Here is a 24,986-nt window from a genome sequence, read left to right on the forward strand (position 1 = left end):
CCCCCTCCAGACCTCTCTGTGTGGAGGAAAAGGGAGAAGGGCCTCTGGTGATGATGTCAGGTCAGGTGGGGAGCGGCACTTAGTATTTGAGAGATCCTAGAGCAGGAAGGGACCTCAAGGCCAGAGATTGACAGAAGATTGGAAGAAGTATATGAATTATTTGAAGAGCAACTGTAATCAACAAATTACGCTAGTAGGACTACAAGAAGTTTTGTAAGGAGAAATATACAAAGTGTTACAAAACAGAAAAAGATAGAGATATTGGTTTTGAGTTTAAAATGTAATAGGGAAAATAAGAAATGCATACTAAGAGATTAGACTGGAAAATTTTCAGACAGGACTGATGGAAGTCAAAAAAATTGAATAAGATGTAAAAGTATGTTTAATTACTGTTGAGAATGATATGTTAAAAAACTAATAAAAATTTATATATATATAAAGGAAGGGACCTCAGGGACCACCTGGTCTAATCCCGGAAACACAGGAAACACAGGCTAAGCATCTCCAAGTCCCTCAGTGGTTCCTCACAGGGCTCGGTTTCCAGACCCTGGGTCACCTCGGAAGTAAACACGCAATGTGACTTTGTAGGGGGCATAAGGAGAGCTGGATCAGGCCCCAGCTTCTGGGAATCACAGGTGGGGAGAGCCCAGCTTTGGTGCTTGCCATTTGGGCATCGAGTCGGCCAACGTGAGAGCAGGATGTGCCCTTGATGCGCTGTGGTCCTGATCCAGCAGCAGATGCTCTCTGGAGGTTCCTGTGCTTCTGTGGCCCTGGGCTTGGCCCCTGTGGGAACGAGATGCTGGACGAAATGGGCCTCCTTTGGCCTGATCCTGCTGCCAAAGGGCTTTTTGTTGGTTCTTATCCCAATGCTCCATGAGACCCTCTCCCAGCACTTTGAACAGGGCCAGGAAGGGGGTCTGCTTAGGGATTGGGCAGTCGGTGCCTCAAGGCTTCTGGCTGGCACCTAATAATAATAATAATAATAATAATAATAATAATAATAATAATAATAATAATAATAATAATATATTATTTATACCCAGCCCATGTGGTTGGGCTTCCCCAGCTGGGCAGTTTCCAACAAAATATTAAAATACAGTACAGTGGTACCTCTGGATGCGAACGGGATCTGTTCTGGAGCCCTGTTCGCATCCAGAATCAAATCAACCTGCCTCCGTGTGTTGCGATTCACCGCTTCCGCGCATGCACATAACGACAATTTGACCATCTGCGCATGTGCAAGTGGCGAAACCCGGAAGTAACGTGCTCCATTACTTCCGGGTTGCCGCGGAGCGCAACTTGAAAATGCTCAACTTGAAGCAAATTTAACCCAAGGTATGACTGTAGTGCATTCTCCTCTTCCAGGATCTTTTGCGGCTCAAAAGCCGGAAGGGGGCAGACCCAGAGGGGGTTGGGGGGCCTTGTGGGCGACGCGGACGGCTGGCCTCACCAATCACCCTTCCCCTCCTCTGTCTTCCTCTCCAGTCAGAGACTTCCTGCCTTCCCCCAAGCTGACCCACAAGAGGGCCTTCAGCGACGAGGCCTCCCAGTCGACCCAGAGCCTGAGGACCCAGAACGACCCCGTCTCCCGGTCTTCTCTGTGCATCAACGGGAGCCACATCTACTGCGAGGAGCCCACGCCAAAGCCTTCCTTCCTCTCCGCAGCGCCTGCTCCTCCTGCCCTCGCCGCCAGCAAGCCGCAGGAGGAGGCCTTTGGATCCGAGCCCCCGGCCGCCCCCGAGCCGGACCTGCCGCCCTGGTCCAGCAGCATCTTGCCGAAGGCGCCCCCCAAAGACCCTCCCCGCTTCATCCCCTCCCCTCCCATCCTGGCGGCCCAGGAGGAGGACAAGCTGTCCGTCAAGACCATCGCCCTCAACAAGCACCGCGTCAGGGCCAGGAGGGAGGAGGAGGAGGCTGCGGCTGCGGCGGCCGCCCTGCACGCCGAGAGCAAGCCCATCCAGATCGCCACGCCCATGGTCTTCTCCGGGGAGGTCCGGAGGGTCTGGCCCCAGCCGGAGGAGGAAGCGGAGGAGGAGAAGAGGTTCTCCAAGACGGGCTTCTTCCGCCGGGGGAGCAGCAAAGAGGGCGGCGGGAAGAGCGGGGAGCCGTCCCCCCGGGTGGTGGTGGCGGCCGGAGAAGAGCGGGGCAGGAGCAGGAACAGCAGCAGCAGCTGGTTCAGCCTCCAGGATGCCAAGGAGATGCCCCCCAAGCCCAGGTGAGCGCGGCTTTGGGGGGAGGCTGGGAGAGAGCTTCTGTCCCTCTGCTGGTGTTGCCTGTGTCTGCCAGGGAGGGGGGTGGCGCTGGGAGAGGCAGGTTGTGGCCCCCGGTCTGTGTGCTGCTGCATCTTGGCCCTCTGTGTTGTGCCTGCTGGGCTCCGGGCAGGACTTGGAAGAAGCAGGGGGCGCGGAGCCTGTGGAACGGCCTCCTGCGCACGTTAAGTGAGTCTGGTGAGGGAGAACTGGGGTGAGGAGGCTGTGCTGGAGCAGTTGGGCTTGCGGTGGAGAAAGGCTTTGCTGAAGCAGGTCTGGAGGGGGGTCTGGAGAGAGGAGAGAGGCAGGCAGCTCCCCCAGGGCGAAGGGCCAAGGAGGACTCGGGGTGAACGGGGAGAAACAGGGCCAGGATCCGCAGATCTCCCCAGGGCGCCTCTGCTGCTGGAGGGTCCTGCGTGGAGCTGCAAGGAGGAAGTGGGGTATCTGGCTGCTTCCTTTCGGTCGGACTCTGGCCTCCTGCCCTCCTCCCTGCCAGGCTCAGATTTGCCAGGTTTCTTTTTTGGCAGGGCTGGAGCAGCTTGCAGAGTCGGAAGCCAAGCCAGGCGGCAACGGAGCCGTCCTAGGAAGCGGCTCTGCTATGCTCAAAAACCTGGTTTTGAGCATGACATGAACAACGTCCTCCTTGTCACTTTCCATGCCGCTCCTCTTAATTGATGATTATTTTATAAAATGTACACACTAATTAGGGACGCGGGTGGCGCTGTGGGTTAAACCACAGAGCCTAGGACTTGCCAATCAGAAGGTCAGCGGTTCGAATCCCCGCAATGACGGGGTGAGCTCCCATTGCTCGGTCCCTGCTCCTGCCAACCTAGCAGTTCGAGAGCACGTCAAGTGCAAGTAGATAAATAGGTACCACTCCGGTGGGAAGGTAAATGGTGTTTTCCGTGCGATGCTCTGGTTCGCCAGAAGCAGCTTAGTCACATGACCACATGACCCAGAAGCTGTACACTGCGGTGCTCCCTCTGGCAGTAAAGTGAGATGAGCGTCGCAACCCCAGAGTCGTCCGCAACTGGACCTAATGGTCAGGGGTTACCTTTACCTTTATACACTAATTGGTTGCAAAAACCAACAATGACCTCCATGTGGTTTGCATCAAGAGTAAAACAGGAAAAAAAATTATTGGCAAAAGCAAAACTGGTGAAAAACAACAATTTAAAACATTAAAAAAATCAGCAATGAACTGAAAACTAATTTGAGACCTGCATCAGCTTCCTAAACTTCTGGGGAGTTGCATCGCTCCGTATCCCACCGAGAACAAGTGCTTAGCCATCCTCAGAGCAGAAATCCAGCTTTCGTTTCCAGGTGTCCCTGGAGGGGCTCCTGCCTGCAAAGCTCACAGATCTCTTGGGAGCCATTGCAAAGGTCTGGGGTGGGTTGTGTGGTGCGTAACTTGGCAGTACAGTCGTACCTCCTTTTGCGCCCGGGATCCGTTCTGGAGCCCCGGACACTCGACAAAGCGCCTCTCTGCGCATGCGCGAAGCACGATTTAGCGCTATTGCACGTGCACGAGCAGCAAACCCTGAAGTAACCCATTCCGGGACTTCTGGGCTTGCTGTGGACGTTGGACTAAATGGACCCTAAACGGGGCGGACGCAAAACGAGGTACCACTGGAAATCTGCTGGGGCAGATAGGCTCTGCTTGCTTGCTCTGGCTGACCTGTGCCTAGGGATGTGGCAAGTTTGGGTCATGACCCCTGGGCATGGTGGGCCCGTGGGCCAGAGTGGCCTCTCCGAGGATCTAAAGGCAAAGGTGAGCGAAGTTGTGAAGAACAGATGGGGCAGGGGCTTTGGGGAGTTGCTGGTGTAACCTGTGGCTACGTGAGATTTGGCGCTCTCTAGGTCCTGCCGCCTTGGGGGCGTCCCAGGACACTCTGGGCCATTGGTCTCCAAGTGGGCGCTTGGCTCTGTGTTGCCATCGTCTCATTCAAGGCTCCGGCAGGAGGGGCTTCAGAGGCGGGTTGCCAGCTTGGGCCAAACCTCTGCACCACCCCCTTTCCTTGGCGCCTCCTCCCTGAGATCCCCCCAGGGTGTTTCAGATGTCAAGGGGGCATGGGGGGGGGTCATTCTGAGGGTCCTATCTAGGTTCTGAGCACTGCAGATTCTCCTCAGTCCCCCAACTGGAATGGCAGTACTGAATGCAATGTTGCTGCAGGGGGTCGGATGTTGGGGTTTGGCTTTGAATGCTGTTCTGCCGTCAAGTTGAAACTCGTTTAATGACCACATCTTTTTTTTTGGGGGGGGGGGTTCAAGGCAGAAGTGTTTGGCCAAGTCCATGGGCAGCTTCCGTGCCGTCTTGAGGGCAGAGTCCTGTCCCCGGATACTGAGAAGAGCAAGGTCTTTTCCTGGTGCCAAATCTCAGGTTTTGTTTTGGGTGATGGCGTCAGCCCCGCTGCCCTGATTTTACGCTTTCCTTCTCTGTCCCGAGGCAGAGATCCTTCCAGTTGGCTCTCTTCCACTGCAGCCACCACATGGGGAAGTCGCTAAGCGGAATCTTCCTTCTACACTCCAATGCAGCTGTACCCAGCATGCTGGGGTAAATGGCCGAGCGCTGCTCCCTGGTGGCTCAGGCAGGGTGGCCAAACCTGTGTTGTCACCTGCCCTAAATATCTGGAGTGGGGCATGCATGCAGAGGCCCTTTCCGCCTCCAGCGTCTTCGATCGGTACAGCTGCACTGGAGTGCAGAAGGGAGCCTTTCTTTGTTTCTGACAGTGGAGGGTGCCTTGATCTCCCACCTTCCCCTTCAGTTGTGGGCCTGTGGACCCTGCAGAAGTGCGCTGCGGACCCCTCGGGCTGTGTGTGTGTCGACGGTTTGAGAGCCACCCTCTGCTGGGTCGTGAGCTACCTTTTTCCAGGTGCATTTCTGAGTCGCAGTGTCTGACGAAGAGCGTCCTGAAGGGCGCAGAGAGAAGGGAGAGAGAGAGAAGTTGCTCTTTGTCTTGGTGCCGGTTCTGCAGTCCCCTCCACCAGTGAGATCCAGGCCTGGGGGGCAGCTGGGCTGTTGGTCTCCCCCCAAGCCAAATAGCGATAAACCTGAGCTGAGCACCGGGGGAGTTATTTTTGGAGCATGTGTTGTTCTGGCGCATGATGAGATGCTGACTGGAGCATGTGACGCGCAAACAGGGCTTGGCTCACTCAGGCTTTCAGCTTTTTCCTGCCGTGGTTCTTTTGACGTCCCCCTTCCGGGGGGGGGGGGAGTGGGGCTGCGCCTGCTTCTCCTGCAGAAGCAGAGGGGCTGTCGTGGCTCTTGGGATCCCCTTCAGCTGAGGATGGGGGGCCCCTGGGGGAGACACGGAGGTGCCCTTTCTTCTCCAGTGTTTGGTGATGCAAAGGAATCGTAGTACTGGGACCCCTAAGGGCCATCCAGTCCAACCCCCAGCAATGCAGGAATCTCAACAAGAGCATCCGTGACAGAGGTCCATCCAACCTCTGCTTAAAAGCCTCCAAGGAAGGAGAGTCTGCACTCTCCCAATACTGTTCTTCTGTCAAACAGCTCTTAGATTGGTCTCAACCAGGGCCAGGGCCTTTTCAGTAGCGGCCCCATCTGGTGGAACGTTCTGTCCCAAGAGACCAGGGCCCTGCGGGACTTGACATCTTTCTGCAGGGCCTGCAAGACGGAGCTGTTCCGCCTGGCCTTTGGGTTGGACTCACTCTTACCCTTATGTTTCCCTCCCCTTATGGTTTTGACTTTTAAAATGAGGCTGCATTTTAAATTGCATTTTAACCTGTATTTTAAATTGGACCCCCCCATTACGTTTTTACCGCGATTTTTGGGGTGTTAGCCGCCCTGAGCCCTGCTCTGGCCGGGGAGGGCGGTGTATAAATAACATTTATTATTATTATTATTATTATTATTATTATTATTATTATTATTTATTATTATTACCCCCAGGAAGTTCTTCCTAATATTTAGCCAGAATCCCCTTTCTTGTCATTTGATTCCTCCCCTCTGGAGCAGCAGAAATCAAGCTTGCTCCGTTTTCTATGGTGCAGCCCTTCACATATTTGAGGATGGCTCTCATCCCAGCTGGTCGTACCCATCAGGTGATTGGCAGGTGGGTGTCCCTCCCTCCCTGTCATAGCTGACCTGTGGGGAGGGGGAGATAAAGACCTGGGAGGCTCCCCCCCAAAATTCCTTCCTGCTCTCTGCTTCCTGATCATTTACCAAGAACAAGAGTGAATCTTGTGGCCCACTAAAGAACAGCAGACAAAGGCATGGAATCTTTCTAGTCTGCAAAAAGCATATGCCGTAATTTATTTCTTATTACCGTATTTTTCGCCCTATAGGACGCACCGGCCCATAGGACGCACCTAGATTTTTGGGGGGAAATAAAGGGGGAAATTTTTTATTTCCCCCCCCCCAGGCGCGGGGCTGGGGCGGGAGAAGCCCGAGCTTCCCCCGACCCCAGCCCCCAGAATGGGAGCCAGAGTGGCTCCCGGAGCTTGCGGGGCTGGGGGTGGGGGAAGCCCGAGCTTCCCCCACCCCCAGAAAGGGTCCCAGAGCGATGGCGAAGGTGAGCGCACCTTTGCCATTGCTCTCGGAGCTTGCAGGGGCTGGGGGTGGTGGAAGCCCGAGCTTCCCCCACCCCCAGCCCCCAGAAAGGGTCCCAGAGCGATGGCGAAGGTGAGCGCACCTTCGCCATCACTCCCAGAGCTTGCGGGGCTGGGGGTGGGGGAGGCCCAAGCTGGGGGTGGGGGAGGCCGAGCCGCGCAAGGTCCCAGAGCGATGGCGAAGGTGCGCGCACCTTCGGCATCGCTCTCCGACCCGTTCGCGGGGCTGGGGTCGGGGGAAGCTCCGGCTCCCCCCGCCCCCAGCCGCGCAAGGTCCCAGAGCGATGGCGAACGTGCGCGCACCTTCGCCATCGCTCTCCGACCCGTTTGCGGGGCTGGGGTTGGGGGAAGCTCCGGCTCCCCCCGCCCCCAGTCCCCAGAGCAGGTCGGAGAGCGCTGGCGAAGGTGAGCGCACCTTCACCATCACTCCCAGAGCTTGCGGGGCTGGGGGTGGGGGAAGCCGGAGTTTCCAACGACCCCAGCCCCCAGAACAGGTCAGAGAGCGATGGCGATGGTGCGCGCATGTTCGCCATCGCGCTCGGAGCTTGCGCGGCTGGGGGCGGGGGACCCGGAGCTTCCCCCGACCCCAGCCCCCCAACGGGTCGGAGAGCGATGGCGAAGGTGTGCGCACCTTCGGCATCGCTCTGGGACCTTGCGCTGCTGGGGGGGATAGCTTCCTGAAGCCTGGAGAGCAAGAGGGGTCGGTGCGCACCGACCCCTCTCGCTCTCCAGGCTTCAGGGAAAGACTACATTCGCCCCATAGGACGCACCCAGATTTCCCCTTCATTTTTGGCGGGGGAAAAGTGCGTCTTATAGGACGAAAAATACGGTATATACCGCTGTGTCATTTCAAAAATGGATCAAAGCTGTTTACAGCAATAGAACGTAAAGCTGCACGATAAAAACTAGGTAAAAAAGTTAAAAGCAGACACCGGTTAGTCACCGTAGAAGGATGTGTTCTTAATACAGTCATACCTCAGGTTAAAGACGCTTCAGGTTGCATATTTTCGGGTTACAGACCGCCGAAACCCGTAAGTACTGGAAAGGGTTACTTCCGGGTTTTGGCAGTCGTGCGTGTGCAGAAGTGCTAAATTGCGCTTTGCGCATGCGCAGAAGCGCCGAATCACAACCCACGTGTTTGCAGACACGCCGTTGCAGGTTGCGGACACTGTGGGTTGCGAATGTGCATCCCGGACGGATCACTTTCGCAACCCAAGAATTTATTAATTCTTCTTCCCACCTCTGGAAAGGTGGCTAGGTGACATTAAAAGAGGTTTAGACTGCATCCTTGTCTGACCTTCTTTTAAAGCCACCTAGATTGGCAGTCATCACTGTCTTGTGGCAGGGAGTTCCATAGTTATACATAGTAGCCCTCTGGAGAGAGCTCTCGAACCAGTTGCTTATTTATATGGGTCAGTGGAAGTTAGTTGTGTGTGCTCAGAAAAATACACACAGATACAGACTTAATTCAGTTTTCCCTGTGTGCCCACCTTGTGGAGGCAGAATTTGCACACAGGCTAAAGGAGAGCTGTCTTGCTTGGGATTCAAGGAGGGTGGCTGAAGGAGCCTGCCCACTAATAATAATAATAATAATAATAATAATAATAATAATAATAATACCCCACCCATCATACTGGGTTTTCCCAGCCCCTCTGGGCAGCTTACAGCACATAAAAAATTGTGAAACATAATTTTTTTCCCAATACAGGGCTGCCTTTAGATGTCTTCTAAAAGTCAGGTCGTTGTTTATTTCCTTGACATCGGATGGGAGGGAGTTCCCTACTTCCTTCCTGTGCCCCCCGAGCCCCCCAAGTGAAAAGTTTGACGCTGCATTGGTCAGAAGCAGCGGCTCCCGGCCGCGTCCCAAATTTTGGTACCAGCTCATGTTCCCCCTGCAGTGATGGCATCCGCCTGCCGCTTTCCAGAGGAGGCGCAAAGGCTGCTGTAGCAGAAATGCAGGCCTGGTCTTGTGACTGCGGCGCTGCAAAGCTGCCTGGTAAACGGCCCTTATAAATTTTGCAAATAATAACTAAAACCAGGTGACGCGAGTTCATTGCAATTGCACCCCACGCTGGCGTCCACAGGCCGAGGGGTGAGAGGGGTCATCTCTGCACAAGACACACCTTGCGCACATAAAAGAGGGCTTGCATTATGCAACCGAAGAAAAAGCCGATGCAATTCTAGGCTGCATCAACAAGTCCAGGGTCCCGCTCTGGAGACCCCACTTGGAGTCCCGTGTCCAGTTCTGGGCACCACAATTTAAGAAGGGTGTCGACAAGCTGGAAGGTGTGCAGAGGAGGGAGACCAAGAGGATCAAGGGTCTGGAAGCCAAGCCTGATGAGGAACGGTCGAAGGAGCTGGGTGTGTTTAGCCTGGGAAAGGGGAGACTGAGAGGAGATATGAGTATCTCAAGGGCTGTCATATGGAATAATAATAAAATAATAAAAATTTATTTATATCCCGCCCTCCCCAGCCAAAGCCGGGCTCAGAGCGGCTAACAACAGTAAAATGATACAACATTCTAAAATCAGTTCATTATAAAATCAGTTCAGAATCAAATTAATGGCAACCATTGGGCTAGAGTTCTGTGAGGATTGCCAAAGGAGGGGGTCTGGGTGGAAGGCCTGGTGGAACAGCTCCTTCTTGCAGGCCCTGCGGAAAGATGTCAGGTCCTGCAGGACCCTAGTCTCTTGGGACAGAGCATTCCACCAGATCGGGGCCACGACCGAAAAAGCCCTGTCTCTGGTTGAGGCCAGCCTAACCTCCCTGTGGCCTGGGACCTCCAAGATGTTTTTATTTGAAGACCATAAGTTTCTCTGTGGGGCATACCAGGAGAGGCGGTCCCGTAGGTACGAGGGTCCTAGGCCATATAGGGCTTTAAAGGTTAAAGCCAGCACTTTAAACCTGACCCTGTACTCCACCGGGAGCCAGTGCAGCTGGTATAGCACCGGGTGAATGTGATCTCGCAGCGAGGATCCCGTAAGGAGTCTCGCCACGGCATTCTGCACCCGCTGGAGTTTCTGGGTCAGTCTCAAGGGCAGCCCCACGTAGAGCGAGTTACAATAATCCAGTCTGGAGGTGACCATCGCGTGGATCACAGTGGAAGAGGGAGAAAGCTTGTTTTCTCCTACTCTGGAGGGTAGGACTCGAACCCATGTCTTCAAGTAAGATAGTAGATTCTGACTCAGCATCAGGAAGAACTTTCTGACCGTAAGAGCTCTTCGACAGCCCCCTCCCTGTGGAACGCCCTCCCATCAAATATCAAGGAAATAAAAAACTATCTGACTTTTAGAAGACATCTGAAGGCAGCCCTGTTTAGGGAAGCTTTTAATGTTTGAAGTTTTATTCTGTTTTTAATGTTCTGGTGAGAGCCGCCCAGAGTGGCTGGGGAAACCCAGCCTGATGGGCAGGGTAGAAATAAAATTATTATTACTATTATTATTATTATTATTATTATTATTATTCAACAGTGGAACAGTCTCGCTCAAAAGGTGGTGGTCTCTCCTTTCTTGGAGGTTTTTAGGCAGAGTTTGCCTGGCCATCTGCCTTGGATGCCTCAGCTGAGGGGTTGGACTAGATGACCCTCAGGAACCCCTTCCAAGTCTACAGTTCCACAGTTCTGTGAAAATATTTTGACTCTCTGTGACCACGAAGGTCCTGTGAAGTGGTCCCTCTTGAACAGCCCCACTGCCAGCTTTGCCATTGCAGTGGTGAGCCTCACTCTCTTTGTGATCTGCTGTGCAAGTGTGAAGAGTGTCCCTGGGCGCGTGCAGAATGTCCTCTCACCAATGTGAAGCCACAATCCGTATCTGGGGTCAGCAAAGGGGGCGTCTGGTCAGATGGACGTGTGCTCCCCCCGAGTAGGGCATTGTATGCTGAGAGCTGAATGGGGATTCGGGGAGGCAGAGGAAAAGATTTGGGGGTTAGGAGCAAAGACTTGGTGGATGGAGACCGCCCTGCACAAATTGCAACCCTCCCTGCCACCTTAAATAATAATAATAATAATAATAATAATAATAATAATAATAATAATACAGTGGTGCCTCGCAAGACGAAATTAATTCATTCCGCAAGTTTTTTCTTCTTGCGGGTTTTTTGTCTTGCGAAGCACGGTTTCCCATAGGAATGCATTGAAAATCAATTAATGCGTTCCTAGGGAAACCGCTTGCCAGGCTGGCGGTGCGGAGAAGGGCTTTTCTCCGCACCGCAAGCCTTCAGGACAGGTACGGGAACAGAGGGGAAGGGGCGCAGCGCTTTCCCTCTGTTCCCGGGGCTTGCGTGGGAGGAGGGTTTTTCCTCCCCACCGCCAACATTCAGAACAGCATTCTGAATGTTGGCGGTGGGAAGGAAAACCCTCCTCCCACCCCAAGTCTTCAGGAAAGCCATCCGATGCCGGGCGGCGGGAGAAGGCTTTCCCCCTCCCCCTCCCGGCATCGGAGCTTCGTCCCGATGCCGCGCGGCGGGGGGAGACGTTCCCCCTCCGCCGCCCGGCATCGGGGCTTCCTCCCGATGCCGCGCGGCGGGGGGAGACGTTCCCCCTCCGCCGCCCGGCATCGGGGCTTCGTCCCGATGCCGCGCGGCGGCGGGAGGCTTTCCCCCTCCGCCGCCCGGCATCGGGGCTTCGTCCCGATGCCGCGCGGCGGGGGTAGACGTTCCCCCTCCGCCGCCCGGCATCGGGGCTTCGTCCCGATGCCGCGCGGCGGCGGGAGGCTTTCCCCCTCCGCCGCCCGGCATCGGGGCTTCATCCCGATGCCGCGTGGCGGCGGGAGGCTTTCCCCCTCCGCCGCCCGGCATCGGGGCTTCGTCCCGATGCCGCGCGGCGGGGGTAGACGTTCCCCCTCCGCCGCCCGGCATCGGGGCTTCGTCCCGATGCCGCGCGGCGGCGGGAGGCTTTCCCCCTCCGCCGCCCGGCATCGGGGCTTCGTCCCGATGCCGCGCGGCGGGGGTAGACGTTCCCCCTCCACCGCCCGGCATCGGGGCTTCGTCCCGATGCCGCGCGGCGGCGGGAGACGTTCCCCCTCCGCCGCCCGGCATCGGGGCTTCATCCCGATGCCGCGTGGCGGCGGGAGGCTTTCCCCCTCCGCCCGGCATCGGAGCTTCGTTCCGAAGCCGGCGGCGGGAGGAGGTCCGAGGACAGTGGGGAAGACGCGCTGCGCTTCCCCGCTGTCCCTGAGATTTCCCTATGGGCTGTCGTCTTGCGAAGCAAGCCCATAGGGAAATTCGTTTTGCGAAGCGCCTCCAAAACGGAAAACCCTTTCGTCTAGCGGGTTTTCCGTCTTGCGAGGCGTTCGTCTTGCGGGGTACCACTGTAATAATAATAATAATAATAATAATTTATACCTCACCCATCTGGCAGGGTTTCCCCAGCCACTCTGGGCAGCTGCCAACAGAATATTAAAAACACGATAAAACATCAAAGATGAGAAACTTCCCTAAACAGGGCTGTCTTCAGATGTCTTCTAATAGTTTTGTGTGGATGCCAAGGAGACTGAGAGGAGATTAGGAGAGCCGCCTTCAAATACCTGGAAGAGGGAGCCAGCTTGTTTTCTCCTGCTCTTGGAGGGTAGGACTCGAACCTTGGAGCTTCAGAGTGCAAGAAGGGAGATTCCTGCTCAACGTCAGGAATATGAGGACAAGAGCAGCTCAGCAGCGGAAACAGACTCCCTTGGGAGGCGTCAGGCTCTCGTCTGGGATTCTTGAGCTGAGATTCCTTCTCTTGGGGGATCCCTTCTCATGCTCTGATTCTAGGATTGGGGCCCAGTTCCGCCTCTCCTCCCCGCAGCTGCATTTCTGGGTGTGTCTTCGGAGCGTGGCCCGCTGTTCCGGAGCAACGGAGCCGTGTTAGAATCTGGGACACAGCTGTCAACTTTTCCCTTTTCTTGCGAGGAATCCCATTTGGAATAAGGGAATTTCCCTTTAAAAAAGGGAAAAGTTGACAGCTGTGATCTGGGAACAGCAGGCGGAGTTGGGGGGAGAGGCTTAAAGCAGCAGGACTTGGGTGAAAACACTGGGGCAGAGCAGGTGGGGCAGCCGTGGGGCTGCTCTGGAGAAGGAGGAATCTCAGGTTGTTTTTCAGGATGGGACGGAGATGGAACGCCCTCTGCTTTTTCCTGCCAAAAGATGCCTGGAATGTTTCCCCTCCTGCCTGCCCTGAGTCCCGTGACCAGGAGGAGGGCTGGCCAGGTATGCCTGGAACGCGGCTCTGACTGGCCTTGCCTTGGGCTGCTGGACCCAAAAGGCAACGGTCAGCCGGACGCCTGGGTTCCTTTTGCTCCCTGGGCTATGCCCTGTGGAGGTGCCCTTTGAGGGTTGCAGCTGTGCTGAGTAGAAAGAAGAGGGTCTGTGGGTCCAGGGGGTCACAACGGAGAGAGGCCTGGACCAAGGGACCCCGGTCTCCGCTGTGGAGTAAGGCCGGCTGACATTTGGGTGGAGGTCCCCGTGGAGGCAGGGCTAATCATAGAGTAGAACTCATCATAGAATTGGAAGGGATCCCCACGGTCATCTAGTCCAACCCCCCACAATTCAGGAACCTTCAGGAACCTTGTGCCTCGCTCGAACCCACGACCTTAAGATGAAGGCTCTCATGCTCTACCCACTGAGCCCTCCAGCCGCCGCCTGCCTCCGACCCTTGATTTATTCATTTTCATAGAATCACAGAATGGTAGAGTTGAGGGGACCCCAGGGGTCATCCAGCCCAACCCCCTGCAGTGCAGGAATCTCAACTGAAGCATCCCTGAGAGGTGGCCAGTCAACCTCTGCTTAGAAACCTCCAAGGAAGGCGAGTCCTTCATACTTTGCCTCTTTCTCCCCGGAGGCCAAGGTGCCTTGTGCACAGTTCTCCCCCCCCCATTTAAATCCCCACAACGACCCTGTGAGGTAGGCCGGGCTGAGAGGCCCTGGCAGGCCCTGGGCACCCAGTGAGCTCCATGGGTGATGATTTGGACCGGGGCCTCTCCAAGATGCCTCTGAAGCCCTCCTTGAGCCCCGGGGAGGAAAAGGGGGAGCAATCAAGGGATACAAGGGACGTGGGTGGCGCTGGGGGTTAAACCGTAGAGCCTAGGACATGCTGATCAGAAGGTCTGCGGTTCAAATCCCCGCAACGGGGTGAGCGCCCGTTGCTTGGTCCCTGCTCCTGCCAACCTAGCAGTTTGAAAGCACGTCAAAGGGCAAGTAGATAAATAGGTACCACTCTGGTGGGAAGGTAAAAGTGCCGTGTGCTGATCTGGTTCTCCAGAAGCGGCTTAGTCCTGCTGGCCACATGACCTGGAAGCTGTACGCCGGCTCCCTTGGCCAATAAAGTGAGATGAGTGCCGCAACCCCAGAGTCGGCCACGACGACCTAACAGTCAGGGGTCCCTTTACCTTTACTAATCAGGGGGTTAATAACCACAAAGGCACGGGAGGCCCCTGGATTGCACTTCTGCAGGGCTGCTGCCTCCCTAAATAATAATAATAATAATAATAATAATAATAATAATAATAATACAGTGGTGCCCCGCAAGACGAAAAACTCGCTAGACGAAAGGGTTTTGCGTTTTTTGAGCTGCTTCGCAAGACAAATTTCCCTATGGGCTTGCTTCGCAAGACGAAAAACGAAAACGTCTTGCAAGTTTGTTTCCATTTTCTTAACACCGTTAATACAGTTGCGACTTGACTTTGAGGAGCAACTCATAGCACGCGGTGTGGTAGCCTTTTTTGAGGTTTTTGAAGACTTTGGTGATTTTTTAAGCTTTTCCAAAACTTTCCCGACACCGTGCTTCGCAAGACGAAAAATTCGCTAGACGAAAAAACTCGCGGAACGAATTAATTTCGTCTTGCGAGGCACCACTGTAGTAATAATAATAATAAATTTGTTCCCCGGCTACTCTGGGCGGCTTCCAACAAAGATTAAAAACACATAAAAATGTCCCACATTAAAAACTTCTCTGAAGCTGCTGGCTGAGCGGCTTTTGCTGTGTGCCTCCCTTCTCCCTCTAGCGGCAGGCGGCTGAAGAGCAGCAGCCCTGGAGGCTTTGGGAGAGAGGCCAGGAAACCAGCTTGGGGGGAGAAGGGGAGAGGCCGGGGGGGAGGTGTCCTGCGCTTCCAGCTCTGAATTGCTGCCCTCCAAGTCCCCCTGGCTCCCCATTCCTTGCCTGGGCGGCCCGTTCTGCGAATGAAGGGGTTCAGGGTGCCTGTGCCACCCAAAGGTGGCTTTGCCACGAAGCTGCCCAGTTCCCAGGATGAAGGCCTGGGAGTCCCTTTGCTGACGGTCTGGGGGTCTCCTCTGCGCCTGAATGGGGACCACCTGCTGCAGCCTTGCCCGTCACCCATCGCGGGCACCCCCTGGGCTCCAGGGAAGCAGAGAGACAGGTGTCTTTGGGTGCCACTGGTGGCAGCCGCAGGAGCCGTGCCCGACCCGCAAAACAACATCCGGCCGGCAGGCTGTCCTTCTGTGCAAACTCGGGGAAAGGAGCTTCCTTCCGGATTGGGTCCTGCGTCAGGGTGTAGTTGCTTGGCGGTCCTTATCCCCGTTTCTGGAGTCCTGTTCTGCCCCCCGGACTGGGATAGATGAAGGGAGAGGCAAGAGTGGAACCGGAGGAGTCCCTCTCTGGGGAGCACACCCCAAGACTGGGAGCAGGGTGGTGAGTTGGGGGGGCACCTCAGCCCCCTGGAGAGAGGGACCCCCCCACAAGAGAGGACGGGTCCCAATTCTTGGTTTGTGCCAGAGGCGTTTCTCTCACCTGCCAGCCCAAATGAGTGTCGGGCGCCTGCAGTGCATCGTACGGCATGGGGGGGGGGCCACGTGCATTCAGTCAGAGTGTCTTTGTGGGGGGGGGCAGCCTGTGCCATCGCTGTTTATTTCCCCTGCCTCTGCTTGTTCCTCCATGCTTTGGTTTGATTTTTGCCATGCTCCTTGCCCTGCTTCAGCAAAGCCTCGCTCTTCCCCAGAATGTGCCCTGACATTTGCCGCTCTGTGTGTGTGTGTGTGTTTTGGTGAATCCCATGGAGCATTAACTGGGGTGGGGGGCGCTGTTCTGTCTCTCTCCACAGCCTGAAAGTGTCTGCTAAGGTATAGACAGTCCTCAAGCTCCGAGACAGCTCCTGCCCTGACCTTGCCCCCAGCGCCAATTGCTGGTTCTGCCCCATTGCAGTCCCACACAGCCCCTCCCCGCTCCTGCAGAGGCAGCCGCCCTTCCTGCGAGGACCCGATCCTGGCTGACCAGATACTAAACCTGCTTCCCCTGCTCGCTTTCTCTCTAGTTCCCCGGACCACCCTTGTCTCTCTGCGGATCAGGACCCCCCTCCCTTCGCCACGGCTGGAGACCTGCCGCCCGAGGCCCAGAGCGCCAGGACCCCGTCTCCGCCCGCCTCTGCCAGGGCCCCCCCGGAGTGGGACGACAGCTTTGACGCCTTCGCCACCAGCAGGCTCCGGCCGGACGCTCCCAGGGAGCCTCCGCCTGCAGGGAAGGGGCTGGAAGGCGGTTCCCACCCGGACGCCCCCCTAGCCGAGACCCCGGAACCCCAAACCGGGGGACAGGAGGACGCCGGTCCAGGGAGCCCAGATCGGCTGAGCTGCCCCCCTGAGCAGGCGCTGGGAGGAGCGAGAAGAGAGAGCTTGGGGGGCCAAGCCTTGGGCCAGCCCTCGGAGAGCAGCTCCTGGGGGGAGCCCTGCAAAGAAGGCCCCGCGACAGCAGAGCAGGCCCCGGAGGACAGTGGGAGCCCCTGGCCCACCGCGGACGAGGTCTTCTTGGAGGAGAGGCCCCCTCCTCCGCCTCAAAGCGCAACCGCGGAAAGCCCCCTGCGTGGAAGTGGCCGGGCCCCCCAAGCCGAAACTGGGGAGGCCTCCGCGGCCGACTTGCCTCGCTGGGACGCCTTGGGGCGAGAGGAAGCTGCCCTCTGCCTGGCACCCGACGAGGCGCCCGATGCCAGCCTGAATATAGAGGAGGCCAGAGAGATGCCCGGCTGGGGGGCTCAGGAGCAGGCCGAGGGACCCCCCCGGAAGCCCCCAAGGAGGTTTGTGCCCCTCGGCCTAGAGGAGGCATGGGGTGTCCAGGAGAGGCGGAAAGACGAGGCAGCTGTGCCCAAGGAGCTGGAAGTGCCCGCAGAGGGCGAAGGGATGCCTCCCTCAGTGGCCGCCGCCTCCTCCTCCCTGGCGCCACTGGTGATGATGGGAGCAGCTGGCGTCCGTGCCACGGGGAGCCTCGGGCTGGCAGGCGACGGCGCCGAACCTGCAGCAGATAATGAGCTGAGGGGCCGAGGCCTCCCTTCGGGGGGGACCCCGGGGGCCGAGCAGTTTGAAACTTGCCCTACTGATCTCTCCTTGGGCGCGTCAGGCCTGTCTGACTCCTCCGTGTGGCAGGCGGGCGCTCCCTGGCCGCAGGGGCTCTCGGAGCTGGGCTCGCTGCAGACGGCCAAGGAGCTCCCCGCGCGCAAAGAGACCCCCCAGGACCCCCGGCCCAGTCCCTCGGTCCTGTTCTGGACGGCCGTGGAGGAGGAGCAGCCGCCGTCGCAGGACTCGTGGCCCAAAGGACAGCGGCCAGGACTTGGGGGGCCGGAGGAAGATTTGCCACCAGGAGAAAGAGGGGCTGTCTCCTTCCCCGAGGGGGACCCTGCACGAAGCCCCCTCAGCCAGAGCCTGCCCGCCACGTCGCCCCCCTTCCCGGCCGTCTTGGCGGGCGGGCAGCTCAGGCAGGCTCGGGCCGGCAGCTCTCTGAGCGAGTCGGAGCTGTCGTCCAGCTGGTCGGACGACCGGGTGGTGGACTTCAAGAAGGCCGACTTTTGGCAGGCGGGCAGAGAGGAGCCTCAGGGCAGCTGGACGGACACCGCCCTGGCGCCGGGCAACCCCTTTGCCCCCTGGGCCGGGACGCCGCCCCCGCCTTCCCCGCAGAACAACCCCTTTGTGGAGAGGCCAGCTGACCAGGCCTCCTCGGAGGCGGCCGTCCTGCCGGTCTCCTGGGGGGAGGGTCTGGGGGGCCCGGAGGCGGCCCCTCGCGGCTTCTTCCTTGCCCACCCCTCCGAGGACCAACCTGCCGCCCCCGTGACTTTCTCCACGCCTTCGCTGGAGGGGGCTGCCCACCCCAGCGACTTCCTCTTCCCGTCTCCCGTCCTGCATCCTGACTTGGGCAGGGCCTCCTCTGTGGCGGCCCCCTCCCTCGCTCTCCCGCGGCCCAGAGCCGCCTCAGTGGCCTCTTCGGTTTCGCCCGTGGGGGCGCCGCAGGCGGAAGAAGCGCCTCCTCTCCAGTGGACGGCCAGGTGAGCTGGGCAAGGTGTGTGTGTGTGTGTGTGCGCGCACCAGGTGACCCCCCCCTTACCTGTGGTTTTGGGGCGTCTCTCCCAGGAAACCTCCCAAAGCCCTGGGTTGGCCCTCCCTCTGCCCATGGGGGTGTCTTGACTGGCTGTAACTCACGGGACCCTCCCCACAGCACAATCCTACCCCTTGCCCCCCCCAACTCTGCATGGCATCTTTTCATGCCCCCTCCATGGCTTTTATCTTTGGTTTACCCTTTTCCTCCTCTTTTAAGGGCTGTGACTAAATCCCTCTCTTCTCTCCTAGCTCTGCAGAAGGGGGCTCCTTAGAGCAGCGGCAGCTCCTTCCCCCCCCCCCGCATGCTGGAAGCGAAGGGTCGTTGGGGGGGGCAAGGGGGAAGTGGCTCTTTGTGGTGGGACAGTTGCCCCAATTCTGCCACTTGGCCTTGGCAGGGGAAACCTGCAGGGAGGGGGGGTGTACGTACCCCCCACCCACTTGAGTGGTAAGATCTCCTCCATGGTTTTATTCACTGTTTAAGCAAAATCTGCATACCAAAGAATCATAGAGGTGGAAGGGGACCCTGAGGGTCATCCAATCTAACCCCCAAAATGCAGGAATGCGCAGCTGCCCCATCTGGGGATCGAACCTGCAACCTTGGCGTTACCAGCACCACGCTCTAAACAGTTGAGCTATTCACACCCAAACTGTCGTAAGGCTGATTGCGGATCTTTAAATGTGAACTCAATTGCTGGCCATGACGGTTTTCGATGGTTCTGTTCCATTTTTCAGCATTGTCTCAAGCGGGGAGGATATTTGTGCATGAACAAGGAACCAGGAAAGAATTTTTTTTTAATGCTCCCCTGTGGCAGCATTTCCTGTAAAAACGGTCAGTGCACAAGCTTCCCCTGAGATGTAGCTTTAATTCCAACTAGGCACAGCCTATTATTGCTATTATTAATTGCATTTCTGAGTTTCTTTTTTCACAAGAAGTGATCCAGAGCGTCATGCAAAATGATGTGTGCGTTAAAAGAGCAAGGTGACTTTAAGCCATCTCCTTTTCTCTTTTGGAGCAGCGATTCCCTTCCCCCCCTTCGCATGACATGCCCTCCCCATTGCGTGTCAAGGTGGGAGACTTAACAGACTCCAAAATGACAGCTTAGTTTTTGAAGGCGTTCCTGGACGTGGGAAAACTTGGATCTCTGCAGATCAGCTATAGAGGAAAAAGGCTGTATAAAAACGGATGGGGCCCCCTGCACCCATTGCCACCCGGTCCGGTAGTTAGTGACGAGTGTATCATGAGAGATGCCCCTGGTCTCCGTGGCACAGAGAACCTTCTGCCAGTTTTGGGCAGGGGTCCATCTATGCCCCCATCCAGACAGAGACAGCTTGGCTTCAGTAACCTCTAGGTTAGATTACTGCTGCGTGTTATATGTGGGGCTGCCTTTGGAGGTGGTTCAGAAACTGCAGAATGCTGCAGTCAAATTGCTGGCAGGGGTGGGTGTGTTGGTGGTCTGACCTCGTAAAGCTTACCTTAAGTCAGCTGAGCTCAGTTCGTTTCTGAGCTCAATTCAAAGTGCTTGTTTTTCTCTATAAAAACTTGTCCAGTTCAGGTTCGCATCAAGAGAGGTGCAGTGTCCGGACTTTTAGATGTTTCGCTGAAGCCCATCTCTAAATGCCCCTCTCCAAGAAAGGGACGCGGGTGGCGCTGTGGGTTAAACCACAGAGCCTAGGACTTGCCAATCAGAAGGTCGGCGGTTCGAATCCCCGCGACAGGGTGAGCTCCTGTTGCTCGGTCCCAGTTCCTGCCAACCTAGCAGTTCAAAAGCACGTCAGAGTGCAAGTAGATAAATAGGTACCGCTCCGGCGGGAAGGTAAAGGGCGTTTCCGTGCGCTGCTCTGGTTTCACCAGAAGCGGCTTAGTCCTGCTGGCCACATGACCCAGAAGCTGTACACCGGCTCCCTCAGCCAGTAAAGCGAGATGAGCACCACAACCCCAGAGTCGGTCATGACTGGACCTTAATGGTCAGGGGTCCCTTTACCTTTAACTGTAAGAGAGGTTTAGAACAGGCATCCCCAAACTCGGCCCTCCAGATGTTTTGGGACTACAACTCCCATCATCCCTAGCTAGCAGGACCCAGTGGTCAGGGATGATGGGAGTTGTAGTCCCAAAACATCTGGAGGGCTGAGTTTGCCTATGCCTGTCCTTTTGCTGTAACGGTTGGTACTGCTTTGAGCTGCTGATCATTTCTTCAGAGGCTGGCTTACGATTCTTGCTTTAGAAAATTATCTCTCTTTCAATCTGTTGCAAGTCGCCCAGAGACCACTTGGTGTCAGGCAACTAGCAAGTGAAATGAAGAATATTAACACCGTGGCCAGCTCTGAAAATGCCTGCTGGGCAGAGAGGTCTGCTTTGCTTTCACTCCTGTTCTTCATCCATCCAGCTGTAGTAATCTGTCTTAAATGATCTGAATGAACTTCATGGGAAAGATCTCTGGAGGTCCAAGATGATTAAATTCTGGGGGTCCCAAAAATCACTGCCTCCTGCGTGGAGCCGCTGTTTGTGCCCTTTTGGGGTGGTCCTCCACATTCCAGAGATCTTACACTTCTGGGAAGCGGGGGGGGGGGGCACACACAGGTGTATTTGCAGTTTAACAAAACATTTTTGGGAAAGGTGTGCAGAAAAAGAATACTTGGCGTTTTAGTGTCCCAAAGTGTTTTTCAGACCTCTTCTGGGTAATCCTCCCTGCCAGGCACAACAACAACAACAGCAATTTATTATTTATACCCCCCCTATCTGGCTGGGTTTCCCCAGCTACTCTGGGCGGCTTCTAACAGAATATTAAAATACAATAACCTATTAAACATTAAAAGCTTCCCCAAACAGGGCTGCCTTCAGATGTCTTCTAAAAGTCGGATAGTTGTTTCTTTCCTTGACATCTGGTGGGAATGTGTTCCACAGGGTAGGCACCACCACCGAGAAGGCCCTGTGCCTGGTTCTATGGTTTCTGGCAGGGAGGGAACCGCCAGAAGGCCCTCGGAGCTGGACCTCCGTGTCCAGGCTGGACGATGGGGGTGAAGACGCTCCTTCAGGGATACTTGCTGGAAGTCATTGCATAGCTTTTCAGAGGCTGACCAGTTACGTGCGACACTTTTGCGTCTAGTTAGTGCAAAATGCAGCGGGTGACACTGGCTAACTTTTGGTTTCCAGAGGCACCTGTGCCATATTCAAGGTGTTGAAATAATCCACCAGAGATGCTGTCAGTGTATGACGTTCCAGGATGTTGGGTTAGGAAAGCCTTTTGTCTGATCCTTTTGTCTACTTAATGGCTTCTACTGGGAGCCATTCATGCGCCAGAGCCCTTCTGCTTCCTCACAGGGAGCAACGGAGGGGGAGGCGTAGAGTTGTTTTCATCCTACAAAAGAGTTGAAAAGCGGCTCATAGCTTTAGATTTCAGCCTGCAATGTGTTCGTTTTCCACCCGTGTCCAAACGCAGGGCTAAAAATAGCAGCGCAGAAACCGACTTTATTAGGATTTCTCAGTGAAGTTTGCCGAGGTGTTTGCCTCCATTGCCAGCAGGTGGTGCTGTTGCTGCAGAGATCTCTGTGAGGGTCCCTGGAATAACACCCCCCCCCCAGACCTGCTAACATTGGCTGGGGGAGACCCCTGAGCGGTTTATGGTCAGGGTCTGGGCTCCTCCTTTTAAGACTCTCCCCACTGTTGGTCTGGGCTTGTTGGAGGTGGGGGCCTGCAGCCTTGAGGGGCTGCCTTTCAAAGTTGCGAGTCAGAAATTTTTTTTGGGGGGGGGGTGTCTGCCATTGGCACAGAGCATAGAGCCCCTCCTGCAGGAAAACCCTTCTGGGATCTGTGACCCACAAGCCTCTTGCCAGGGAGCCTCTGTCTAGGTCTGCCCAGATGCAAAGCAGCAGGAGGACAGATGTGGGGGGGGGGCGACAGGGGTACATGCCAGCAGATTTCTGGGGGAGGGCTGGGCCTGCCCTGCAGGGAGGTGGTATTTAGGCTCAGTTGTAGATTGTACTGGATGAGAAGGGGTGTAGCTCAAGACCACCCCCCAGATACATCATACCTACATCACAGAAAAGGCGGTCTACAGCAGAAATCTGAATGCGTTGTTTATCTCATCTGACAGGTTACCTGTTAATGGTCACTGACTGGATTGCCTGGGGAGCCTGGCCAGTCTTTTGTAATGATAAATACTTACCGTATTTTTCGCCCCATAGGACGCACCTAGTTTTTTTTGGGGGGGGATAAAGGAAAAAAAATTATTTCCCCCCAGGCGCGGGGCTGGCGCGGGGGAAGCCCGAGCTTCCCCAGCCCCCAGAACAGGCTGCTGCCTGCAAGCCTTGTGCGCCCGGCAGGACCTCCCGCCGGGCGCGGGAGGCTTGCGGACACCTTCCCGAAGCACGGGGCGTCCTCCGGAGGGCACCTCGTGCTCTGGGCTGCAGGCTGCTGCCCGCAAGCCTTGCGAGCCCACGGGAACTCCCCCGGGTTCGCAAGGGTTGCGGATAGCTTCCTGAAGCCTGGAGAGCGAGAGGGGTCGGTGCGCACCGATGCCTCTTGCTCTCCAGGCTTCAGCGAAAGCCTGCCTTCGCCCCATAGGACACACACATATTTCCCCTTCATTTTTGGAGGGGGGAAAGTGCGTCCTATAGGGCGAAAAATACGGTAGTTCCTGAGCCCAGGTCGCAGGCTCACACCCTATTCATACACAGACATACGCTTAAGACAGGATTTGTGAAGGAAAAGACAATGGGGAGGCTTTTCCATTTTCCTTTGACCTTGCAGAAAAAAAACATTTGGTCAGTTTGGGAACTAAAAATGGTTTCAGGTCGGTCTTCCTGTGCTGATCTATGTACGTGTTTGGTTGGTACACTTATGAACATTTATTCTATATGTAAGACTTTAAAATTCTTATCACACTTCCCTTGGGGCTTCTGGTTGGCCACAGCGAGGACAGGAGCCTGGACTGATCCACCAGCTCCTCCTCGGGTTCTTACACAGGCGGCACCACATCCACGGTCCGCAGGTCTTGTAAAATTCGCAGCACTAGGGAGCTTGTTTGGGAATGGTCATTTGCCAGGGATGCTTCAGTTGCAATTCCAGCATTGCAGGGGGTCAGGCTGGATGGGCTTTGGGGGCACCTTCCCACTCTACAGCTCCGTGAAACTCCGGGCCTGAGAGGGGAAGAGGAGAACTCGTTTGCTTCTTGAGGGCTGTGCAGGTAGGCCAGTTCCAGGGGAAGCGAAGCTCTCCTCTTGACCTCCTGGGAAGTCACTGTCAGCCATAGCAGACCCTTCCTTCCAACTCTTGGTGGTTGTTGAGTCATTTAGTCATGTCCGCCTCTTGGTGACCCCCTGGACCTGAGCACGCCAGGCCCTCCTGTCTTCCACTGCCTCCCTCATGCTGGTAGCTTCGACAACACTGTCCCACCATCTCGTCCTCTGTCGTTCCCTTCTCCTTGCGCCCTCCATCTTTCCCAACATCAGGGTCTTTTCCAGTGAGTCTTCTCTTCTCAGGAGGTGGCCAAAGTCTTGGAGCCTCAGCTTCAGGATCTGTCCTTCCAGTGAGCACTCAGGGCTGATTTCCTTCAGAATGGAGAGGTTTTATATTCTTGCAGTCAATGGGACTCTCAAGAGTCTCCTCCAGCACCAGAATTCAAAAGCATCCATTATTCAGTCTTCTTTATGGTCCAGCTCTCACTTCCATACATCACTACTGGGAAAACCATGGCTTTAACTATACGGACCTTTGTTGGCAAGGTGATGTCTCTGCTTTTTAAGATGCTGTCTAGGTTTGCCATTGCTTTTCTCCCAAGAAGCAGGCGTCTTTTAATTTCGTGGCTGCTGTCACCATCTGCAGTGATCATGGACCCAAGAAAGTCAAATCTCTCACTGCCCCCATTTCTTCCCCTTCTATTTGCCAGGAGGTGATGGGACCAGTGGCCAGGATCTTCGTTTTTTTGATGTTGAGCTTCAGACCATATTTTGCGCTCTCCTCTTTCACCCTCATTAAAAGGTTCTTGAATTCCTCCTCACTTTCTGCCATCAAGGTTGTGTCATCTGCATCCTTCCAACTCTACAACTCTGTGATTCCATCTTGCGCTAGGTGGACCCATGCAATAGCCGCTTTGCACCAGACTTAGACTCTGGCCTGTGCTTCCCGCCCCCCGAGAACTACAAGTCCCAGAGTGCTTTGGCTCTTGTGGGTGTTTCCTCTGCACAGGTTGTGGCGCTGAAGGTCCAGCCATCGCCTGGGGGTCAGCCTGGTGCTCCGGCCCCAGGATACATGAGAGGGAAGGAGAGAGGGAGAGAGAGACACACGGCTGGCCTCTGGAGGAGAACCCGAGTTGGCATTTGCCAAGGCCCTTGTGTATAATTAGCAGGTGAGCCTGGCATGTGGTCAGAAGCGCAAGGAGCTCAAGCACAGAGCCTTGCAAATTGCAGCGCAGGGAACAAATGTGCAGGTGCTGTTGACAAGAGAGTTAGCCGCCCGTGTCGGGGAGCGTCCTGGGGGTCCACCTCTCTAAACCGTCCTTTGCCTGTGATTACTGCAGCCTTATGGATGCACTGATCTATTATAAAAATGTTACATTTGCAATAAGGATACATAAAAACATGCAGTAAAAACGATTTTAAAAAGTTAAAAACCGGTACCAGTTAACCCTTGTGGAAAGATGCACTCTTTTTTAAAAAAACATAATTTTTATTGAGTTTTCCATATTTCGTTTCATTTTCATTACACAAATCCATAACTTAAAGTATTGCTCAAAAAGAGCATTGACCTCCTTCCTTCCCTCTTTCTGACTCCCACATATCTTTAACAGATTCATCACATTTCTATAACCACTTTTTTACCTTATATTTTCTTTCAACACTCACCCTCTTATATGCAAATAAGCTCCTTATTTTCACATTACCAAACCT

At 55.6% G+C, this 24,986-nt stretch overlaps 1 protein-coding gene across 1 annotated transcript in view; it reads left to right on the forward strand.

Moving 5' to 3' along the window:
- Positions 1-24,986, forward strand: part of RAB11FIP5 (RAB11 family interacting protein 5) — a 62,430-nt gene that overhangs the window by 29,167 nt on the left and 8,277 nt on the right. The window contains exons 3-4 of the mRNA XM_083520457.1: positions 1,486-2,215; positions 16,058-18,049. Coding sequence (XP_083376583.1) covers positions 1,486-2,215; positions 16,058-18,049 — 2,722 coding nt within the window. The remainder of the gene's footprint in view (positions 1-1,485; positions 2,216-16,057; positions 18,050-24,986) is intronic.

This window comes from Podarcis liolepis (genome assembly GCF_965112155.1).
Source record: "Podarcis liolepis genome assembly, chromosome: 9".
Taxonomy (NCBI): domain Eukaryota; kingdom Metazoa; phylum Chordata; class Lepidosauria; order Squamata; family Lacertidae; genus Podarcis; species Podarcis liolepis.